This window comes from Dermacentor silvarum, chromosome 7, assembly GCF_013339745.2.
Source record: "Dermacentor silvarum isolate Dsil-2018 chromosome 7, BIME_Dsil_1.4, whole genome shotgun sequence".
Lineage (NCBI taxonomy): Eukaryota > Metazoa > Arthropoda > Arachnida > Ixodida > Ixodidae > Dermacentor > Dermacentor silvarum.
This window is the reverse complement of record NC_051160.1, coordinates 177,926,796-177,941,900: the sequence shown is the minus strand read 5'-3', so window position 1 is coordinate 177,941,900 and position 15,105 is coordinate 177,926,796. Positions and strand designations below refer to the sequence as shown.

General features: G+C 49.0%; 1 protein-coding gene across 1 annotated transcript in view; it reads left to right on the top strand.

Moving 5' to 3' along the window:
- Positions 1-1,109: 1,109 nt before the first annotated feature.
- The window catches only part of LOC119458724 (syntaxin-5-like), a 55,967-nt gene continuing 41,971 nt past the window's right edge, over positions 1,110-15,105 (top strand). The window contains exons 1-2 of the mRNA XM_049671682.1: positions 1,110-1,135; positions 2,561-2,756. Of these exons, the coding sequence (XP_049527639.1) occupies positions 1,110-1,135; positions 2,561-2,756 (222 nt within the window). The remainder of the gene's footprint in view (positions 1,136-2,560; positions 2,757-15,105) is intronic.

The following is a 15,105-nucleotide window of genomic DNA, read 5'->3' as shown; positions in this document are numbered from 1 at the left end:
TGAATTTGTGTAGCAAGCATGGTGTCAGCGCGCACAAGCAAACAGGAACACATCACACTCTTCTGTGTCCGCGGATGCTTGTTGCTGCTGGCGGGAGCAAGCGCTGCGGGAGCAGCAGCGAGCGAAGTGACCTTCGTGCTGTCTATCGCTTCAACGGAAACTGAGCGGCGAGAACACAGCACGCGCAAAGGCATCTGCAGATCGCTTTCAAGTTACGGCACGCGCGGTCGCGCAAAGTACGCAGTTATTGCCGGAGTAGGTGGCGCCCCCCATCCCTCCTGCGCTTTCCTTGCGTGTGAGATTGAGTCGCAATCGTCAGTTCTCCTTGCGCCTGGTCGCGAAATGCACAGTTGCTGCCGGAGCACATTGCCCCCCACCACCTTTCGTGCGACGGCACGCTTTCCTCCCTCGCGCGCACCAGATTGAGCCGCGATCGTCGGCTCCCCTCGCGTGCTTTCACTCGCACATATGGCGCGCGGCCACGGTGTTATCGCCCTTGTGCTTTATACGGAACATCACGGCGACGGCAAAAATGCGCCAGGAGTGTCCATATAATTGCTATCGCAATAAAAGCAGTTGGTAATAGTTTTACGTTATACCAGGGCCCAAAGTTTACTGCTGCTATCTGGGTATGTGGTGACATATGGTGACCCAGAAATTATTTTACGATTGGACCGCATAATTTGAGAACATTTTCCGCTATCACCATGAGCGTCGGCACGGCAATATGAAGTTCAATCGTAGTACCACCGATGCTTTCGGCTTTGCAGAAAAGCATGCGCCGGGCCACCGCTCGACCCACTCTTCCATATTCTTGTACGTGATAACTACAAAGCGCGATTCTACTATGTGCTTCTTGTTAGTTTATTCTGTGTTTCGTTGTAGTTTCCAAGTGCGCTGCCATATTCCATTATTCCACCAAAATTCAGATTCGGTTGCTTTCCAAAATGCTTCAAAATGAAATTTTATCTGCTGCAAATTACTCCAAAATGAAATTTAGTCTGCTCCACGCTGCTCCAAGATGCAGTTTTGTCTGCTCCAAACTGCAATTTTGTCTGCTCCAAACTGCTCCAAGTCGCAGTTTTACTTGCTCCAAAAATTGCTCCGAAATGACTTTGGGCAGTCCCACCCCTGGGTAACATTGGAAATGGTCAAGTGCTCTGTGCAGATGATGCAGTGGCACCTCTGCAAAGTATTACACCGACGTACACCAGTGAAATAGTGGTAAAATTAAATTCAAGTTCGTGTTTGTGGAAGAGCCTTAGAGATGACATTCCTTGCTTCTCTTACATGCATCACACAAGTAGCCAAGAACAAGACTAACTGCCGGGATCCCATAAAATGGAAAGCTGCTCAAGACTGTTTGCTATGAAAGAAAAATAAGTTGGTTCCCACACTTGGCCGGTACGATGTCACAAATTTTCAGTCTCACTTGAAGGTAATTGATAGTTTACTGATAAACAAGGATTACATAGCATTCTAAAGAAGACAAACATACTGTAACAAGTTTGTCACAAGAAAGTTGATAACCTGTAACCAAGTTGCTATGGCATCATGCTGTCGAGCTCGAGGTTACAGATTCGATCCAGGCCGAGGCGGCTGGATGGGGGCAAAACGCATCTGCTTATATTTAGGTGGAAGGAGCCCACATGGTCAAAATTAATCTTGAGTCCCTTCACTACAGTATGCCTCGTTATCACATCGTGGGTTTGACAGGTGGGTTTGACAATTTAATTCATTAAAAAAATTCACTGACAATTATGATGCTCCCTAATGCGAAATTTGAGCGCAGCTCTATACGCGTTTTCATTTTGCGATATATTGAGGCAAAAAATTTGAGACATGTAGCTGAGTCGGCAATCGTCGAAAATCTCATCTGCTGGCCAAGCGTGTCAGCTTTTGTACATGACTTGTCGAAGGTTCTAGTGTAATCGCTGGTGCCACTTGGCTTTCAGAAAGTACTACACAGTTCGCATCACGCATACAATCAGATTACAAAACAAGCGCAAACCATGACAATGGAACAGGCGCGAACGAGACCAAACCTAGCAAACCAAACAAGCGCGAGCCAGAGCTGACGCGAGCAGACGATAGTACGAAACTAGTGGTCGGGCGGATCCGCATGAAACCAGTTTCCCGCTCGCACGTCACTGAAGGGGCCGCTCTCATTGGTTTTCGCCGTTCGCCGCAGGAACTGGCCATTAAGAGCTGCGCTCTAAATGAAACTTTGTGATGTCGCACTAACATACTGGTGTTGTGGCTTGGGTGTGAAAAGTGAACCCTTTTATTTGCTGTGCTAATTACCAAAATCTGTCTGGTAGATATATGGAAATTGTGTCTTGCAAGAATACTTTGCCAGTGTTAAGTCAAGCAGTCTTTTGATCCTCTCGCACCTGACTTGCCTCACATTCCCTCACGTTTTGCTTGTTGCAGCTCATCACGTTTTGCTTACCCGTGATGCCAGCGATGTTCGTATTGCACCCACTTGGGACTCTTTTATGTTCTACAGCTTGAGTGGCAACATGCAGTAAGTGCAGTGTTCGTGTCCTGTCTTGTGCAGTGCTGGCATGCGAGGATGCTCCGAGCTCGACCCAATGATAGCACGCCGTAGACGCACTGTCTCAAGCACAGACCACGAGGACAGCTTTGCCCTCCCTGCGTCCTCGTGTGCTGCCACCTCCTTTGTCTCGACAATGACAAGTCGCGACCGCACAGCCGAGTTCAAGTCGGCTGCCAAGCTTATGCAGGGAACCATTGTGAGTACTATGAGGCGTGACTTTTATTCGTAAAATGCCCCCTGTCGTTTAAGTGGTTTGTTACGAGAGTTTCTGTCACTTGAATGCACAAGTGGGTGCATAAGTGGATCCACCTTGCGAACTCCACGGCCACAATTTGTTAATTGCAATATGGGCCATCAGGTAATTAGTTAAAACCTAATTAGTGAATTTTTGTTCATTAGATGATTATGCATTTCAATATTTTGTGCAAGTAATGTAAGCCTCTTCGAGTAGACCAGCTCATTTACTAGAATTGGGCTATCTGCCACAGGCAACCTTAAATAAATTTTGAAAGTGTTCGCTGAAACACCCTGTGTAATAAATTATTACTTAGCAAGTATTGCCTCGGCATTACCGCCATCGGCATTACCGCCATTTCCAAAGTGCACTTCTCTTTCTCGTGTAGGAGCACACTGCCAAAGTGACACTGCGTGCGCGCAAGTTCACTTGCTCAAAATGACACTAAATCTGCCAGTGTGACAGGGGCAAGGCTCGGTGACAACAGACATCGGTTTGAACCATCGATAACATTCGAGAAACTTGTGATGCATGCGTCCTGTGCTGAACAATAACATTTGTTAGATGGTGAAAAGCGGTCACTCGAAAAGTACACGTGTCAATATCACCACCGTGACCAACTTTAACATCTTCGCCACAAGTGTGCACATTTGTGGACACATTTTGCAACGCCAGCTACTCCTGACCGAAAAGTGGCGAGGCACTAAAATTGCGTGCCAAGTTTCAGAGGAGGAAGCTATATCTTGGCCGTGGCGGCTGTTAAGAAAAAAAAATGAAATGGCTGTGAGCATTCTCGCAAATCTTCGTGCTCGCTACCACTGTCCACAAACTTTTTCTAAAGCCAAGTATGCCTTGGCAAAAAGTTGCGAGGCATCAGATCATGCCAGTTTGTCAGCCTGTATCATGGTTTATCCTGCTTCTAAAGGAGGCGAATGGGGAAAATCGTCATCCACCCAACTTGTTGCACCAAAGAAACCTTCTCAAAAAGGAAGCTTCGCACTGGGGGAAAATTTGTCCATTCAGGGAGGATGGCAATTTCATTAACTTTACTCCTCCACCTTGTGGGATTCCGCAGAATTGGTTTGCCATATTCTGAAGCAGGGCGCCATATCTTGGTTGTGAGCAGCTCGCAACCTGTGTCCACTGTAGTGGATACGGCTTTACAGCTTCAAAATGTTTCCACGTCGCCAATTTATTTTCTGTGAGCTCCTGAAATAGTATGAAATGTAAGTTTTAAAAACAGTTGCTCATTCCCCATGCCTACATATTTTTTTGGTAGCGAAGTGGTTAAAGGACCACTGACAGCAAAATATCTTCTTGACCTTTATTTGTTTTCATCTTTGACGTCTCTGCCTCATAATCAGAGTGAAACCATAAATGCTTTAATGTGACAAATAATTGATAGCCTTATTTTGTTTGATTTTTGCACTGCTTTAAAACGATTTCCCGATGCCAAAAGAAGCAAGCGCTGCACCGTGGCAGTTGCAGCATACTGGACACGTGATCTGGTGGGCTCCAGAACAAGTGACGTACAATTAGTTGCAGGCGCATTGAACCGTGTCGTTTACTACTTTTGTTTCTATGTCTTTGTTTCCTGTTAGCGCAACAGTGTATCCCTCAAATGTATTCCTCGTCATTACGGTTTTGTGCAAGTCTGAATTGCTGCCAAGTGCAAACAAATTTCAGTTTGGTCCCTGCAGAGCACCGGGTCGGAAATTGACAGCACCGCTAGCAGCATTGAAAATGAAAACGTGCGCATTGGCGGTCTCAAAGTGAAGCAAGTGCAGAGAAAACAACAACAAAATGAAGATAGCAAATTTGGTTGCTTTTCCTTGGACTTGAATTATTCAGACTGCTGTTGCAAGTAAAGTTGACCAATTGTCAGTGTTCCATTTGGGGACACAAATGATACAGTTAAATCTCCATTAACAAACTTGAGGGGGCCGCAGCAAATGGTTTGTTATTCTGAAAGTTTGTTATAATGAAGGCCCCAAAATTAACCATTGCACCCATCAGTTCATAAGTTGTCGCCATATGAGCTATCGACGAAAACGTTGTTGCTGGCCCGTGCTGTTGCTATTTTCCGTAGGTTATGTCGCCACACACCACTGATGCACCATATAATAAGAGTGGTGCACGCAAAAGAGACCCAGACGCCGAGAAAACTACCGACAAAAAAGAAGCTTCATGTCGCCTCCAAAGCACAATGTTTCTTGTTGTTTGTTTTTAACATGCCCTGCCGTGGACACCACAACTGTCTCGCTCAAGGCCTGAACTATTTCGAAGCTCAAGTGCGTGTAGATGATACCATCTGGAAAGGGCAAAGTGTGACTGTGAGGCATCCCCGCAAATACGGAAGTTACATTTCCTGGTGGCACGTAGGTAATATGGCCGCAGAAAGAAGCGCGAAAGAGTCATGCGCAGAATGAAGGGTGAAAGGAGGCCTCTGTTGCTAAATGACCCTTGTCTTGGCGAAGCATGCGCTCTCAAAACCTGATGCGTTGTCGCCGCTACGAAAGCCACGAAATAAGAATTGCAACTTCCGCATTGCTTTTGCGCAAAATAGAAACAGGATTTCTTATTCATTCAGTAAATAAAAGTGTGTTCACTTAGTAAGCATCTGTTTATTGTTTTCTTGATACCCTCGATAATTTGACATTCGGTTAATTGGGACATTTTTTTCGCTCCCATGAAATCCGAATTAATGAGGTTTTACTGTATTAGTTTGTGCTGAGGCATTGTTAGCATGACACGGAAACTGCATAACGATCGTTATTCTGAAAAGTTGGGTATTCAGAAGCTCGTAGTACTGAAATATTTTTACATTGGAACCATAAGTAGTCAGCAAGGGGATTTCTGAAAAGCTTGTTAATCTGAAAATTTCGTTAATGCGGGGTACATAGTAACCAAGTTTCACTGTATGGCTGTTTGCTACACTGGAGACTGCTGCCCCGTGTACTGATGCCCCATCATGTTGGTGTGTTCAGACTACTGCTGGAAGATTTTGCATGCCCTTTCGACTTGCCACATATGACTATTCGGTACACGTCCTGTGAGAGAGTGGCATGCAGGCTCTGGCCAGATACCCTTGCATGCCTGCACACTCGGAAAGCTCATTCTCAAGACGAACAAAACAAACATTGTTGCACGATGCTCCTTTATATTTCGCAAACATTGTCAATAATGGCACGTCACCACAAGCGGCAAACAGTTCAGAACGGTGCATCGACCGCTGGTGAATGCGGCTACAATGACAGCTGCTGATCGAACCAGTTGGATGTTGCTCTTGGAGGCTCCAAGTACTTGGAGGCTGTGCTAGCTGCACCTCAGCAGACAGTACTTGCGATCCTGCCACAGCTGGTCAGTAGAGTGATTATTTTTACTACTATGATTAACATCCGTACGATTATGTCGTGCTTAATAAATTAAACTTGTTTTCTCGATGCCGTAGGTGCGACGAGCAGACTGGGCGAGCCGGCTTGCTCAAACGGTCGACGAGGCTGCCACCCGATCACCCCACAGTTTTAGCACTGGGCGATGTTTTGCAGAACAGGCACACATTCAGTATACAGTCGAACCCACATAACAATATTCAAGTGCCCCGAAAATTCCATTGTTATAACCGGGATGCATGAAAAAAAAATCAAAATAGGGGGATGGCAGAGCTGGTGTGAGATCACTATAACGGCAGACTGCCCCTCCCCGCCACCTTCCTCCATCAGGCTGCCGATTGCATTGTCTCGTTGACTCTGCTTCCTTTGCTCTCTGGTTGCGTGTAACAAGTCACGGCTGTTGGCGTTCAAGAATGGCACTGCTATGGTAAAACCTCTGTAATTCGGATTGCACGGGCCCGAAAAAATGTCCGAAGTAACCGAATGTCTAATTATTGAGGGTATCAAGAAAACAATAAACTTATACTTTCCACGTCAACACGCTTTTATTTATTGAATGAATCAACAAAATCCTGTTTCTGTCACAATCGCAAAAGTAGTGCGGAAGGAGCAATTCTCATGTTGTGACTGATTAGCACTCGCAGCGGTGAAGGCCTCACGACTTCTTTCACAGCACGGCTGCGGCGCACGTCTTCATCTGAGACACGCTTTTCACTACCGATTATTTTTTCGCCCATGTTGCCAGGTAGCCGCCCATCGCGATGTAGACGGTGCTCTTCATCCTCGACAGCTTCGCACTGCGTAAAAACGAAACTATTGTTTGCCGTAACCGTGGCTGCTGTGGACGCAATCATGGACGGCGACCTTGCGGTTCTGAAGGCGCGCGGCCGACTTATGCACTAGGCACTGAGTAATAACGAAACTACCGTTTGTTGCAACTGCAGACGAAACCTCGTCCGCTAAGGACGCGATCATGGATGGTGACTACTCTGTTAAGAAGGCACGCGGTCGACATGTGTACCGAGTTAAAACGAAATTTCTGTTTGCTGCAACCACTATGGACGAAATCGCGTCCGCTATCAGCATGATTGTGGATGGCGACTGCTCAGTCATGAAGGCACGTGACCAACGCGGTGCAATGCATGGCAGTAGGCGCAAGGTGCTGCTTTAAAGGCACAAATAGGCACGAAGCGTTCCGACGTTGCTGTCATTCACATACGATTTTCACTGAGAAGTATGGTGATGCAAACTCCGTCGCTTTGTTTTGGTGGGCACTAACGCCGTTTTAGATCTATTGCATCGCACATTTGCAGCGCTCCTCCAGCCCAGCGCTATGAGCGCAATTGGCGCGGTCCTTTCTTGTTTTGGAGGGTGGCGCAGCGTAGAGCTATGGTAGAGCAGCCCGTTAGTGTTCGGAGGGGTGGAAGAGCGACGGGAGAGAGGCTGGCAATGCGGAGAAGGATGGAAAACGGCATGTGGTGGCTTGCAAGTGCTCGTCTTATCAAGGAGTTAGTATTCCATTCCCTTTCGGCACGGACACCCAGTAGCCAGACTTCATCGTTATAACCGATAATGATTGTAGTAAGCCGGTTATTTCACCATAGAAGACATGCAAAAGCTGACGGTGCAGCAGCTTCTCATTGTTATCACCGACCGGTATCGTTATAAGTGGGTTGGACTGTAACTTCATTCCATTAGATACTACGTACTTCGTGTCACAGAAAACTGTGTACAGTCAAACCCGTTTATAACGAACTCGATAGTTACGTGAAAAGTGGTCGTTATATCAGTAGTTTGTTATATATGGACTCGCCCTTAAAAATGTTCAAAAATTAACTGCACTGAAGCTTGCGTCAGCAGTTACAATTCGGCAGCACTTTGGTCCGAAAACCAGATTTTCAGTGTCATTTTTGTTCCCGGTCCCTCCCCACACCTAGCTGCAATGTCATAGCATTTCGACTGTGCGTCAGCCACTTAAGAGCTGTTAAATGTTATCTACATCGCTTCGGGCGAAAAAAAATTCAAGTTAGAAACAGAAAACATCACTGCGAGCTGTTATCAGCAATCATCAACGCATAAACGAAGTGCCTGCCGAACTGTGATTTCCTGATATGTCGCCAATATTCTCTTGAATTGCGCCCAATCCTGGCCGCAATTCAAGGGGACGGAGAACGCTTCGTGAAAGGCTTCATACGGGAAACGTGGACAACCTCAGCAGCGCGGCAACGGCGGTCATTTGGAACAATAACAGGTGCCACGCAACATTTAACCGGAGAGGTCTGCTCCAAGACATTTTAGGGGCCGATGAACCGAAGCTGAAATTGTCACACAAGCCAGGAGTACGAACTGGTGTCCAGAGCAGCACTTCCTCGCCAGGGCGGGCGACCCGCCATGGTTGCTCAGTGGCTATGGTGTTGGGCTGCTGAGCATGAGGTCGCGGGATCGAATCCTGGCCAAGGCGGCCGCATTTCGATGGGGGCGAAATGCGAAAACACCCGTGTACTTTAGATTTAGGTGCACGTTAAAGAACCCCAGGTGGTCCAAATTTCCGGAGTCCCCCACTACGGCGTGCCTCATAATCGGATCGTGGTTTTGGCATGTAAAACCCCATAATTATTTTTTTTTTGCCAGGGCGGAAGTGTGATGACAGGTTCTTTTATTTTAATGTTTCAGGCGGTTCTCTTAGGCTGAGCCTCCAAGAACCCAATTGAGGACAAAGCCGTTTGTTGGAAAACGCACACAAACATTTATTAAAACTGAAACGAAAAGTAATCGATTAACCCTTTGAGGGTCGAATTGTTTTGCCAAATGCGAACCCCCAGGGTCGATTTTTTTATTGCTGATTTAAATTCTTCGAAAGAATCTATTTCGAAAAAATATGGTCGTAATTTTTTAAAGTGACAGTAAAGTGAGGAAAAAATCGTTTGTGTTCTAAAATACACAATGTCTATTCGTGAATAAGAAGATAAGCGCGCTGAAAAATGGTTGTGTGCACGTCCGGAAACCGAAACAAGTGAGAAGCCTTCGTCTTATCGCCAACAAGGGGCTATAGAGCTTTTGTGGTCTCCAAAAAGGGAACTGCAAAAACGGCAGCATCGTTTGTGTATGTAGGCGGCTGCCTGGGAACAGGTGTAATCGCGGCGCGGTGGGCGATAAACGATTGAGTAACAAGCGGTCACCCTTTGAGAGATTTGAAACCAGATAGCCATCAGTTTAGTGCAACAAGCGGGATCCGCCGCAGGAGAAAACCGTTGCCGCCGGTGCCGCGCGTGCGCGCGCTCGGATGCGCAAGCGAGAGCTGACGCGCCGTTGCCATAAAAAAAAAAAAGAAAAAGAAAAAAAAACGGAGAGCCATTGGCGCAAGTAAAAATTCCACGTCTTCCCGTCGAGTGGCAGCACATACCAAGCGAAAGAAATAATCGAAAGAATCGTGCACTTCGCCGCCGCGCGCAGCGCGTGCGCCCGGATACGCGAGCGACAGCCGACGCGCCGTTGCAAAAAAAAAAAAAAACGGAGAGGCATTGGCGCAAGTAAAAAATTCCACGTGTTTCCGTCGAGTGGCAGCACATGCCAAGCAAAAGAAATGATCGAAAGAGGCGCGCTTTTTAAATGTACAAGCGATACCGTACATGTACGCCATTGACCATTTTGAGGGTGTTCGCGGAGGTCGTACATGTACGATATTGACCCTGAAAGGGTTAAACAAACACTCAAAAAGACTATCACGACACGAAACACACTCGGAGCTAGGACGACAGTGATAGCGGGCAAGTTCGGGCAGGCCGCGAGTGTGTGGCGCACAACAGTCTCGACGCAGAATAGCGGATGTGAGAGACGAGAGAAGCAGCGTCAATCTCGCCAATGGTCAGGGTGTCGGATCGTTGACCGGGCGGCCAGAGCGTGGCAGCTCTGGCGTGGAGCGGGAAGGCAGGTAGCCTGGCGGCACGGGCAGACGGCGGCGGTGTTCTGGCCGGGCAGCTGGTTGTGGAACTCGGGCCCGTAGCCCGAGAGCTCACATTCTGCCCACGGGCACAGAAGCTTGCCAGCCTCGGGCAGCAGTTGACGATCGGGCAGAGGGGCGATGCCCAGGAAGGCAGGCGGCTTGGCGGCACGGGCAGACGGCGGCAGCGTTCTGGCCGGGCAGCTGGTCGTGGAACTCTGGCCCGTAGCCCGACAGCTCACGTTCTGCCCACGGGCGCAGACGCTCACCGCCTCGGGCAGCAGTTCCCGAACGGATGGAGTGGCGACGCCCAGGAATGGGTTAACTGGAGACCCCGGTCGGGTGAAGTTCTGGTGGCTCGGCTCTGGAACCCGACGGCCCGTCTTCAATCCCTGGTCCGGTGGCCGACCTTCTCCTGGTGCCGCCTCTGGAACTCTTCCCTTCTTTTCCAGCGTGCCTCGTTTTTCTGCCGCTCTGGCCAATTTGTCGTTTGCTCATGGCTGCTTGAGATTCTGTGTTGACTTGTGATTGGATGTCTTTCTTTTGTTATTTTCTTCTTGTACCGCATGTTCACGTGTACTTCGACGTTGTCGTCTTTCAATCCAGCACGGAATTCGCCTAGGCGCGCGCTCTCCTTGTCGTCTGCTACTTGTTTCCAACCTCCGCACCGCGTCGCGCACTACACATATATATCACAGTATCCAACCATCGTACCGTGTCGCGCAATCCACTCTCCACAGGAAGCACACGACGCGATGAGAGGCATCGTAATGCTGCTTGCGGTCCTGTTGCCGTATTTCAGTGTTGATGTGGGTTGGCTGGCGATAACGCAGAATGCGGGACACATTCTTCCCAGGAGGATGGACATCGATTGAGAGTCGGTGCGAAGAAAGAAACGTCAAGACAGGAAGATGGCGAACGACCATAGACAAGGTAGAATGGCGAGTAACCGGTCATGCGTTGAACGGCGGTATTATACGCAAAAGTCACGAATGGCAAAATTGCATCTCAGTTTCTGTGATGTGGTTCGATGTACATGGCTATCATGTCTGATAGCGTGCGATGAAATCGCTCTGTTAGGCCGTTGGTTTGTGGTTGGTAACTGGAGGTAGTCTTGTGGGTGGTTGTGGAGGCTCTGAGTACTTCGTCGACGAGTTGCGAGTGGAATGCTTTTCCATGGTCGCTCAGGATGACGCGAGGAGCACTGTGACGCAGTACTAAGGCTTGAAGTATGAATGAAGCAACTTCAGAGGCTGAGGCAGAACTCTCACAAGCTGTTTCGGCGTAGCGTGTCAAGTGGTCAACGGCTGTCACAATCAATCGTTTACCGGTGAGAGCCACAGGAAGAGGACCATACAGGTCTATGCCAACAACTTCAGATGGTTGCGATGGACACGGAACTGGTTGCAGTTGTCCGCTTGGGGCTGATGTAGGGAGCTTTCGACGCTGACAAAGGGCGCAGGAAGCGACATACCTCGCTACACTGGCGGACAAGCCGGGCTAGTAGAAGCGACCTTTGATGCGCTCAGGTTTTCTGGAAACCAAGGTGACGAGCAGTCATGTCGTCGTGAGAAGCCTGCAGGACATCAACACGTCGAGAGCGTGGCAAAAATTAAAGAAATTCTATTATGGGGTTTTACGTGCCGAAACCACAATCTGATTATGAGGCACGCCGTAGTGGGGGACTCCGGAAATTTGGACCACCTGGGGTTCTTTAACGTGCACGTAAATCTAAGTACACGGGTGTTTTTGCATTTCGCCCCCATCGAAATGCGGCTGCCGTGGCCGGGATTCGATCCCGCGACCTCGTGCTCAGCAGCCCAACACCATAGCCACTGAGCAACCACGGCGGGTGTCGAGAGCCTGGCAGGACAGGAACCCAGCATTCAGGGGCGTAGCCAGGGGGGGGGGGGGGGGGGGTTGGGGGGGTTCAAACCCCCCCCGAAATTTTTTCCGTAACCCCCCCCCTCCCCCGCCCACTTACCCACCCTTTGTTCTCGTCGCTTCGCGCTGACATAATTCAAGAAACCGGTGCTACAATCACAATTTCATTCCTGGGCGCTTCCGTTCGGGTTGCTAATTTACAGTGAATCATGTCTGCATATGGAAAAAAGTGACACGGTGTTTCTCAAGGCTTTGGCACTGTGAGGTTTTGGGCGAGATTGTGGCAGCCGCATTCTGAAGCAACAAATGCGCAACAAATGTAGCAACAAATGCGGCAGCCGCATTTTAGATGAAGGCGAAAATGCTCGAGGCCGGTTTACTTAGATTTAGGTGCACGTTAAAGACCCCAGATGGTCGAAATTTCCGGTATACATTTCCGCCGCTTCCCTTCAGGTGCCGGTTAGGCCGCCGCGCTCGCGCAGGATCTTAGGCTACGTTCACACTTGGTCTCGAAGCTGTTGGAAGCGGCAAAATCTTGCAAAATCCGCCCGCCTAGGCGGCAGAACAGGCAGAAAGAGAGGCGGCGAGCCAAATCGGTCTCATAGACCGATTTCTTCACCATGGCGAAGCGGAAACGTGACGGAAAGTCGTTCTGCTGGCCCGGAAGCTACACTAGCATGTAAACATGGCACCAAAAGTGTGGGCTGCAATGCTGATCGACGCGATCAAGAACCACCCTTTGCTATACGACAAGAGTGGTACTAAAACGTACTGTCAGCAACACTCGCGATAGTATTCAACGTTGCGCGACCGGAGGTGCGGCAACGAAGCCTTGGCATGACCCAACTTCTCGCGCTTTTGCAAAGCCAGGTGAACCCACCACCGCCGTTTCTGAGGTGTCCGCGTCTTCCGTTTATTCATTGTCCATTTCTAGAAAACAAGTAGGCAGAAGTATAAAAGCCATTTCTTCTTCCACTTCCATGGCAGACAATAGTTAGACATACTCCTCGTTGGCGCTCCATAATTCTCCTCGCACGTGCACGGTATGTTCCAGAAGTCGCGGGGTGCTTTTCTCGTCGCGACGATAGATTGGAAGCGTAGGTCACACGTATGACTCGCAGGCTTTGGCGAGCCTCAACACAAGGGCCAGCCCGGGTTTTAGCTGTGGTGTTCCCGTTGCCCCTTTGGTGTCCTGGAGGCGCCGACAATACGAAATGATGAAATGGTATTACAACTTGTAAATAAAAGCTAATAAAGAAATATTATCACGCCTAGGCACCAACCTGTGACTCAGCGGTACCGCGCCCGTGTGAGGAGAATAACGGAACGCCATCAAGGAATTTACCGAAGGTCGCAGATGACACGCGAAGTTGCGCAAAATGATCACTTTTGATGACGGGTGGGCCAATGAATGAACATACCGCTCGAAATAATGCGATAATGAGCGCCACCACGCCGACAAATGTCCGCTGACTAGATGGATGTGGACAAAAGCGGCAGCGGCGGCCGCGGCCGTAGCAAAACAAATGTGAACAACTTGGACATGCGCGGAAAAGTTTTCCGGCCGCTTTGGCCTTTCCGTCCGCTTGCCGCTTCCCAAGTGTGAACGTAGCCTTAGTCTGCGCGCGAAACGTCTCTTGTTTGCGATTGCGCCCCTACGGAAGGCTGGTAGTTACTGTTGGGTTGTTGAATCCCAAACCAGCAATTACGGAAGGCTGGTAGTTGCTGTTGTGTTGTGGAATCCCAAACCAGCAATGTGCACACGAAGGGGTTGATGCCAGCAGTGAAATTCCACCGACTCACAACAGAATGCATGGAACAGACAGCCGACAAGCATGGATTACTGCTGTGCACAGTACAGCGTAAGTAAACTCTTGTTACAAGCGCTGACAGTTCTCGTCGGAGTTCACGCGTCCTGAGAAATTGTTTATGTGCACTATGCACTGAACAAGACCGGAGTTCATTCATGCATCACTAGTACACCAATCAGTCGAGATTCGGTGAGGTACGAGGCCGCTTCCTGTTTGCACCGGTGTAAGTGAAGTAGAAATGAGTTGCACGCACTACATAAAATGTGTACATATGCCATATCTATGCCGCACCGCGTCGCGCACTACACATATATATCACAGTATCCAACCATCGTACCGTGTCGCGCAATCCACTCTCCACAGGAAGCACACGACGCGATGAGAGGCATCGTAATGCTGCTTGCGGTCCTGTTGCCGTATTTCAGTGTTGATGTGGGTTGGCTGGCGATAACGCAGAATGCGGGACACATTCTTCCCAGGAGGATGGACATCGATTGAGAGTCGGTGCGAAGAAAGAAACGTCAAGACAGGAAGATGGCGAACGACCATAGACAAGGTAGAATGGCGAGTAACCGGTCATGCGTTGAACGGCGGTATTATACGCAAAAGTCACGAATGGCAAAATTGCATCTCAGTTTCTGTGATGTGGTTCGATGTACATGGCTATCATGTCTGATAGCGTGCGATGAAATCGCTCTGTTAGGCCGTTGGTTTGTGGTTGGTAACTGGAGGTAGTCTTGTGGGTGGTTGTGGAGGCTCTGAGTACTTCGTCGACGAGTTGCGAGTGGAATGCTTTTCCATGGTCGCTCAGGATGACGCGAGGAGCACTGTGACGCAGTACTAAGGCTTGAAGTATGAATGAAGCAACTTCAGAGGCTGAGGCAGAACTCTCACAAGCTGTTTCGGCGTAGCGTGTCAAGTGGTCAACGGCTGTCACAATCAATCGTTTACCGGTGAGAGCCACAGGAAGAGGACCATACAGGTCTATGCCAACGACTTCAGATGGTTGCGATGGACACGGAACTGGTTGCAGTTGTCCGCTTGGGGCTGATGTAGGGAGCTTTCGACGCTGACAAAAGGCGCAGGAAGCGACATACCTCGCTACACTGGCGGACAAGCCGGGCTAGTAGAAGCGACCTTTGATGCGCTCAGGTTTTCTGGAAACCAAGGTGACGAGCAGTCATGTCGTCGTGAGAAGCCTGCAGGACATCAACACGTCGAGAGCGTGGCAAAAATTAAAGAAATTCTATTATGGGGTTTTACGTGCCGAAACCACAATCTGA